This window comes from Emydura macquarii, unplaced genomic scaffold (assembly GCF_026122565.2).
Source record: "Emydura macquarii macquarii isolate MOO-44397 ecotype Brisbane River unplaced genomic scaffold, CSIRO-AGI_Emac_v2 contig_1390, whole genome shotgun sequence".
Classification (NCBI taxonomy): domain Eukaryota; kingdom Metazoa; phylum Chordata; order Testudines; family Chelidae; genus Emydura; species Emydura macquarii.
The window spans coordinates 3,428,634-3,438,044 of NW_027131527.1; the positions used below are offsets into that span (position 1 = coordinate 3,428,634).

Genomic DNA, 9,411 nt, shown 5'->3' on the forward strand with positions numbered 1-9,411 from the left:
TCTAAACTGGATTGTGGGATACACACATAACTAGTGGGCGGTGTTGCTAAAATGACCAGTTGAGAAATTATCGTCATAAGAGTTCAGAGTTAACATGCTTCTTAGATGAAGGGGGGCACTTCACAACTCTCAGAGCTATTGTTTCAAACTATATTGACTCAGTTTAAATTAAGATTATTTTTGAAACCATAAGAATTAGAATTAATTCCCTTTTAAAGGAAAGTTTAGATTTTGTGGAATATTGTGGCAGTCACCACAGAAAAGAACTTAGTCAGGGACTTGGAGAGGATATGTCCAAATCCATTCCTAGCCTGGAAAAAATTATTTTCCCAAAATGTCATTTAAATTTCCCTTTTAGTTTTACAGGAATCTTTTTCTTAAATTGTGTGTTGTACAATTTAATTTTGTGTTACAGAACTGCATGAAAGGCTTCTTCAGCAAATGCTGTTTCCTCATGTGGAGAGTTTCCTGAGGGAACATTTTAACCCAATGTGGGCAACCTTCAATAAAAGTTTACAGAACCTCTCCAGCATGGTGAGAAATCTGTCCAAGGATGTGGAGGCCAACAAAAAAAGCATAGAGAGATTCCAAGAAAGCACCGTGCCCAAGAAGGAATTCCAGGAGCTAGGAACTAAGTTTGAATCAAAAGTTCAAGAAAAAGTAGTGAGAGTGGACCAGCTGAAAAGGGAAATAGAAAACCATCTAGACATGCAGCAGGCTACCATTCACTACAATCTCACCATGATCAAGGCAGATACTGACATGAAGCTCAAGAGATACCATAAGATACAGCAGTCCCATTTGTTAGCTTTGAACACTAGCATGTCAGACATGAAACAAGAACAAGAAAACCTTGAAGATGAACTTGAGACTCTGAACAGAAACTTAACAGAACTCTCTTTATTCTGTGGCAACAAAGATGAAGCTACCTGGCTATCCATTAGGCAACTCAATGAGACCCTTACAGGGCATGCAAAGAAGCTTAAAGAACTGCACATGGAGTCAGATGTGGCCTTTGAGGATATTACTGTTTTAGATAAATGGGTTAAGGAATTAAAAGCCAAGTCAAAGCGTGAATCAGAGGAGTTTAGAGTAGCCTTAATGGAGAAATCACTTATTATAGAAGAGAACAAAGAAGCTCTGGAAAGGCAGATATTGGAGCTCAACTATACTCTCTCAAATCTTCAAGTAAGCCACTGGGATCTACTGAATTACATGAGAGAGTGCAATTGCGAGAAAGTATCTTCTGACATTGACATAATGGAAGAAGATCAAAAGAATATCACCCATACCCTAGAAGATACTCAGCGAAATGTAAAGGAAGTGCAACACCTAGAGACATCTTTCAAGGCTCTCTTGAGTGAAATTGAAGAGCTGTCCACGGCTTTTCATCCTATCCATCAATCTCTTGGTTACCAACAAGAACAAAGCAGACAATTGATGGACAGCATGTCTCATCTTAAATCACAGATTAAGATTTTGTCAGAAGATATTGGTTTCCTGAAGAAGAAAGATGAGGAAATTCATGGCCACATCAAGTATCTCAAAAGTTCTTTCAGTTCTCTTTTGGAAGATGCAATGCGGCATGAAACAGCACTAGAGGCCTTGTTGGGAGCAGAAATTATGGAGGTCTTGTCTGAAGAAAATCCTAGTACCCTTATATCATCAATAGCTCAATTGCAAGAAGCTCTCAGACACACCTCAAATAAGCTGAAAGAGCAAAACATGACTTTAGAATCCCTTACAAAGAGATTTCATTTCTTGGAGATGGGTCGAGAGAGTAACCATGATGCTCACAACTTCCCTAAACATCCTGAGCATAAAAAACAACCAAAAAATACTCTGGAGGAAGTCACCAGCCCACACAGCAATGTAGAACATATGGAGCCTAACCATGAGGCTTTCAGGGAGGACACAGTGGATAATCCAGCATATAATGATATCATGACTCTAAAAAGAGAGATCAAACATCTAAGTATGGATATCAAGAGGCATCAGTCATGGAGGGATGATAGGAATCACTGCTGCAATCATACTGTAGTAAATCTAGTAGAACCATTCAGCGTTTCAGTGGAGATTTTGAGGGCAGATTTAGCAACCACCAAGCAGAATTTAGAGGACCATCTGCAGATTTTTCAGAAACTGTTTGGAACTAATGAAGAATTAGTTGCCTCAAATATAAGTCTGGACATTACAAAGATTCAGTCAATGATGACCAAAAAGATGAGGAGGCAGCAAAAAGGTCACGAGAAGCAAAAAAGAGATGAAAAACAGATGGATGAGAACAGAGAACATATGCGAACTATAAATGGAAAAAATAAAATAGATGCTGAGCTTTCGGATGAAGGTAGGCTCCCTCTCATCCCCTCCCCATGCTGGAGCTTGTTTCTTGGCCTCACAGCTTGCTTCAGGTGCATGGTATATAATACAGTGTGAGAGCTGGTGGGTGGCTCAGTGGAATCAAAAATTTGACATTGCATTTTGCATAGTGCTTCAATCTGAACTATTGCTCTAAAGCCAGCTGGTAAAATGGCGCAGCTCTATTGATGTCAATGGAGTTACAGATTTACACAGCTGGGTAAACTGGCCTTTAACATTCAAAGTTCCATGTTTTGTTTGCAATTGCTTGTGTTGAATTAATGATTTTCTGTTCTGAATCAGGATGATGCTGCTGGGCCTCCAAGTATCAGCTCAATCTCTCCCATTATTTGAGTCTGGGAGGAACAGAAAGAGCCAAATCCAAATCCTGTTCACCTTGCTAACAGGAACAGGCATGTTAACTTAATTGGGATAACTTGAATGAGAAAAGTGGAAAAACTTGGGTCCTTCTTCACAGTAGAGATTCATACACAGGTTTCTACCTAGCTCTTCATTGTAGATTGCCAATTCCTCTTCTGCAACAAACGTGCTTCTTCATCATTAACCATGTATCCCCAAAGCCTGCTCCTTGGGGCACTGCAAGAATGCCACCTACTATTCCTACCTGCCAGAGCTGATGAGTGTTGCTTGTGTGATGATCCCAGCCCAAGATATGAGATTGCCAAAGTCACAGCACAAGCCAGACCTTCAGGCCAGCCCAGTGAGAAAGGAAAAATGTAGTTAGACTGAATAAGCAGAGAGGTTATATGGCTCAATAATCAATTTCAGGTGAATTTAATGTTCAGCAACAAGACAAAGGGAGACGCAGCACTTTTCTTATCTGTAGAATAACTCACACTGGTGCTGTTCCTCCTTGCTGTCCGTGTCATAACTTTCCAAGGTTAGTTATTTATTAATAATTATAGTCATTACAAATGATAGATAAGATAAAATAAATAAAAATAAAATTAAAGATCTTACCTAACTCACCTGTCTCTCTAATATCCTGGGAATGACATGGCTACAACTACACTGTATACAACAAAATTATATTTGTCTTTTATCTACACTGTTCCATTTTTTACCCGTTACACTTTTGTTCTTACATTTTAGCTACATTATCTACCTTGCTCACACTCCTGCAATGTGTTACTCTGAATAAGATATGTAACTGAACAGTTCTTCACATGCAGCAGGAAGCATCATTTAATAGAAGTCTAATTTTTCCACTGAGAACCTCAGCTGACTAATAAAGTACATGTTTTTACTATTTCTTTTTTTAATTTCAAGAATGGGAGCAACTCAGTAAGCCTGTTCTGTTCTGTAATATCTCACTGAAAGATCTCATCCTTACTCAGGAAAGCAATTAGGACTGTCAGACAGGGGACACTCAGGAAAGTTAAGGTGAATCAACTAAGTAAAGTGGCTTTAGTTTACTGTAACTAATCCTTCAAAGATTTAGTGAATTAAAGCCACTTTACTCTTGAGAGCATCTGTACAGGAGTTTATGCTGTAATTATGTGCATTAACTTCACACCTTTAATTCACCAAAACTTTCCTGTTTCCACCCATGTAGATAAGCTCCGAATGGGACCTAAGATTCTCAACACTTAAAATGTATTATTTACTGACTGCTTTTGACACGGATTCTGTAGGTTACTTTCTATCTTGTTGCACTGCAGTACCCTCTGCTGGTAAGAAGAATTTCATTATAGATTCATAGACTGAGCCCAATAAGGGACCACTTCTGATAATTTAGTCTGATCTCTTGCATAACCGACCATGGAATTTCACCCAGTAACTCATACATCAAGCCCAATAACTTCTGGTTGAACTACAGCGTATCCTTTAAAAAAAATCCAAATCTTGATGGAGAGTCCATCACATCCCTAGGTAAATTGTTCTAATGATTAATTACGCTCACTGTATCTTATTTCCAGTCTGAATTCGGCTTCCATACATCTTGTTATTCCTTTATCTGCTAAACTAAAGATCACTATCAGAAATTTTCTCCGTTTATGTACTCAGACCATGGACAAGTCATTTCTTAACCTTCTTTTTGATAAATTACATAGACTGTGCTTCTGATGTCTTTTACCGAAAAGCATGTTTTCCAGACCTCAGATTATTCTGGTCTTTTCTAAAAGTTTTTCAATTTTTAAACATCCCTTTTTAAAGTGTGGACACCAGAACTGGAGATTATTCCAGAAATGGTCTCACCACTGTCATATACAAAGGTAATACAAACTCCCTGCTCTCATTAGATACCCCTTTATAATAAAATAAGGCACTACTTTCAAATATATGTGTTCCTCAAAAGGCATTATTTTATCTAGAACTGTAATCACCTATTGCATGTTCATTTTGTGAACCTTGCTGGTGGGGTTCTGGTCCATGATGAATTGCTAGGTACTATAAATTACTAACTAACCAACCCTTTAACATAAGCTGAAGGCTAGTCATTTAATAGCTATGTGTACCAATGATGAGCCAGTTAATCCTTTAAACAGGTTTTATAATTTAGTGTTTTTATGTGACATCTGATTCTTCTCCACAACAAAGAATGAAAATTTGAGCAGTCTAGTAACATTACATACAGAACAAGAGGCATTTAGTATTTGTACAAATATTTCTCTTTCATACTGTTGTTAGTGTGGAACAATTTCAATAAATGTATGTTGTTTGGGTGAACCTGTTGTACCATAAAAAACAGCCCAACCATTCAAAGCAACTATCCTAGCCGGTAGTTGGCCAAACAACCTACTGGACTTTGTCCAAGTAGTAGTGATATCTGCATTTGCAATTCATTTTTTAAAATGTATATGATATGGTCTATCCTAGAGAGACCATGCTATTCCTATTTATTCTGTCAATTACTTTCAGATCTGATTAGATTGCTTTGCAAGTCAAGACACAATTTTTCTGTCAGCACTGAATTTTTTAATGAATTTTTCATTCAACACAGGATATGAAACAAGCAAGCTTTCTCTCTGCTTCATATATTAATGACTAACCATAAAGAGCATGGAATGAGAATTTTACTAGCAGTTTTGTTGATTATGAGGCAGAATGGACTATAGCTTGCTCTTTTGTAGCTAGATCGGCTCAACAATGCTCATGGTAGCAAAATACTTATTTGTATTACAAAGTACCTAGAAGCCTCAAACAAGATTAGGGCCCCTCTGTGCTACAGGCACTAATCAGACATATGGTGGGAAATAGTGCCTGACCCAATGAGCGCACAATCTAAACAGAGTAGGAGCGGAAGCCAAGGCACAGAGAGAGGTAAAGTGACTTGCTCAAAATCACACTGCAGAGGCCAGCAATATAACCTAGGTCTTATGACCCACTAGTCCAGTGCCCTACCCACTAGACCATACCACCCCATTAAATCAAACAGGTGATTCCGAAGACCCAAAGGAAGCAGATACAGGTGTATCATTTCTGAGCCATTTTGAGTCCCATTGTGAGCACAATCTCATTTTAAATATTTACATTTAATAAGGTAAGATAATGCAAATATGTATGTGACAATCAAAATTACAAGCCTTACTCCACTACCTACCTCTGGGGAGCAAGTGCAGAAAAGTGCTGTATTTTTAAAACTGTGTTCCTCTCCTCTGTTGTTCTAGATTCATCAGTGGCATTCTACGCTGGATTCTCTGAAGAATGGGATGAAGTAAAAACATTGAAGTTTAATGAAACATACCTTAATTATGGAAACAGCTATTTCCCTGAACAGGGCTACTTTAAAGCACCTCATAATGGTGTCTACATGTTTGTCATCAATGTGGAGTTTAGCCCAGGACCTGCACTAGGGCAGCTGGTTTTTAGCAATGGGAACAGAATGACTCTGTCAAGTAGTCAGAAGAAAAAGGCAACTGGAAGCTCTGTGACCACTTTTGCCATGGCAGACCTGAAGAAGGGGGAGAGTGTGTGGTTTGAACTGCTGCAGGGCTCTATAGCGAAACGGAGCCCACCTGGAACAACCATGGGTGGATTTCTAATATTTAAAACTTGACTTGTGCCATTAGTCATTCGTCAACATCTTTCCTTAGATGTAGTGGATCAATCAATTACTGTCTGATCTGCGATTTGTTTGTATGTAAATTCTATTATGTGAGTTTAACATAGTACAGTCTTAGATTTACCTCCGTGTTCCTTTATAGATGTATTTGGTTTGTGATTACTTAAGCATCATATAGAATTCAGAGAAATGGGATTTTATTAATTTTCTTCCGTGTGATTAATTAATTATTTGAACGCAATATCTCAGCCCAGGTGTTCCCAAACATTTTCACTGTGTGGATCACATCTTAAGAGAAATGTCTCATGCACCAGTCTCCCCTCTTAGCCATGATAGCATTGGCCACCTCCCCACTGAATATACTCCCTGCAGCAACTCTATCAATTAATTGCATTGGAAAGTCATATTAGTAAAGAATATAGTTTTAGCTACTTTTGATGAAGTTTAACAACTGGAAATGAGAAGCTTAAACCATCTAATCTGACTGCTCTCTGCAGGCCACTAGTGAGCCAAAGACAATAGTTTGGGAACTACCGAACCCAATCCAGCAAAGCTCTTAAGCATACACTTACATTTAAGAATGTGAAGAGCCCCAATGAATGCAATGGGATGTCTCCTATACTTTAAGTTATACACACAAGTAAATATTTACAGGTTCAGTGCTGTCTCACTTTTCTAGGCATCTAACTGATGTGATGTTAATTTTAATGTGATGTTACCATTTTGATATATGCCCAAATTTATGTTTTAGGGAAAAAACAAGTTAAGTGATATACTAACAGTGTAAAAATGTCAATGAAAACAGGTTTTTTTTTGTTTTTTTAAATTAAAATCATGCTTTGGCTGTGTTTGAAACCCAGACATTTCAGCACTCTGGCTAATGGCACAGAACAGAAATTAAAACTAATTAGTCTTGAATGGACTACAAACAGTAAGATAGAGGTAGAACTGAGGGAAATTCTGAGATTTCAAAATTTAGTTTCACCCTGAATTGGGATGAAAAGTCAAAATCTCTGAATTTTACATGAAATAAAATATTTCTAAATTTTTCATTTTGATAAGGTCAAACTGTTTTGGCTTTTATATTGTAAGTTACAAATATAATATTTAAGTCAAAATGATAGACATCAAAGTGCAACGTTTCAAACTTATAAAAACATGTTTCAATAACTTCCTGTTGAAAATTCTGACAAGATGGATACATCTCCTCAAAACGCAGATTTAGTCAAATCAGCATTTTCTGACGATAAACATTCCGTTGGAAAAATTTTGACCAGATCTAGCTATAAGCATTAAAAACAGGTCAATACATTTGTTCTTCAAACTTCAATTCTATAGCTGACAGTGCCTCTGCAGCAAAGACTGCATGTACAGTACGTAACGTGCATAATAATCCCATGAAAGCGCTCCTTTGCACAGTTGCCTCTGCAGTGTCTCTTGGAACATGGAAGCCAGAAAGTTAGCAGCTTTAACTGTTTATAAATTAACTCACTGGTAGGACTGTAAGCAACTCTCTGTATTGCTGTCTCCAATACAATGAAGACTGAAAATACAACATTTATTCTGCACCTTTACCAAAGTAATCTCATCTTTGTGTTCAGCACTGCTTGAATATTTTGGGGCGGGAGGAGGGAAGAGTACCAGAAAACTCAAGAGGGGGTGAGAAAGTGCAAAGGGAGACAAAAGCATGAATGACAGGGCTGGCATCTTTCAGTAAATCCACTAAAGTGAGGTGACCCAGACACTTTCAGTGAGGTAGATCCGAGTCCTCTTTTTATCCCACTCATCTCCAGTAGTGATATGACTTAGAGAAATCAGCTCTATGCATGTTGGACTGGAGGCAGAGTTGTGAGAGGCAGTGACTAACACAGTTCACTTGAACATACACAGCACCTCCTCTCCCTTTTTGACAAGCAGCTTCCACTGTTTGGTGCAGCCCGTACTGCAGTTGTAGACTAGTGCAAGCAGGTGCATAAATATATACGAGAAATCTATCTGACCTTATTTAGCTTTGACAGGAACTTCAGCAGCAGTGAAGTAAATAAAATACTGTATGCTGAGGAGGAATTCAGTAGTGGAAGCATGGAAAAAAGCAGAAATGATCAAGGAATCAACATTTAAGGAGTGAGAGTGCAACGGGGAACAGATGCCACCAGACCGCAGTGCAACCCCTTCCTTTCTCCACCAGGTATTTCTACTACCATTCCTTCACTATAACCACTAACCTATGAATACAGGATTACAGAGATCTCTCTCCAGTCAAGATGTGGTGGCTTCTGATTCCCATAGCTCTCCCAAATCAGGACTTCTGAAGTTTTGGTGCCTTCAGCCTCACTACACCCCCTGCTTTCCTGGTGGGAGGTAGGGCAGGCAGGGTTAAAGGCAATGGCAGCAAAGTCCATTAATTCCAGAGTAAAGGAGACATTCACAGAAAGGTACACTGATGTTCCCAAAGATGGCAAGAGTGAAAACACCCACTCAGGTTAGACACGTGTAAAAAGAAGCAAAATTGAGATAAGGAATGGAACGATTTCTGTCGTCACCCTAATCTTCATACTACATTAACTTTAACATGCTGGTTTCCCATTGAGGGCAACTGATCAAATGATTTGGCGCTTTGAAGTAAAAGTAATTTTTTTTTAAAAAAAGAAATCACTAATTTTTGTTTACATTAGTCCCCAGTGGAAAGGATGTACCAGAATATACTTATTTAAATTGATTCCTTACGCCTTTTTTTTCACACTGGTCCTACACCCAGCCTTCACTTTACACTTCTCTTAGAATATATACTTCAGAGAAACAGTGTCAATGAATGGACTGGAAGTCTAGATTGGGTTGTGCAGCATGGAAAAACTGCCACAAAACTAGAGTTTACAGCTTGGTATTTGTTGGACAAAAACTAAAACCATTATTTATAACATTGCCAATAGCATTTAGAACTTTGGTACAAAGGTTTCAGCAGTGATTCTTTTTTCAAGAAGACTATATAATTTATACAATTAAAGCCCTGGACACTGGTGGGTTTA

The 9,411-nt window shown here is 38.2% G+C and overlaps 1 protein-coding gene across 2 annotated transcripts in view; it reads left to right on the forward strand.

The window, feature by feature from the left end:
• MMRN2 (multimerin 2) overlaps window positions 1-8,011 on the forward strand; it is a 42,892-nt gene extending 34,881 nt beyond the window's left edge. For both annotated transcript variants that reach the window (XM_067552497.1, XM_067552498.1), the window contains exons 6-7: window positions 416-2,347; window positions 5,991-8,011. In XM_067552497.1, the coding sequence (XP_067408598.1) occupies window positions 416-2,347; window positions 5,991-6,379 (2,321 nt within the window). In that variant the 3' untranslated portion in view covers window positions 6,380-8,011. The remainder of the gene's footprint in view (window positions 1-415; window positions 2,348-5,990) is intronic.
• The last annotated feature ends 1,400 nt before the right edge of the window (window positions 8,012-9,411 follow it).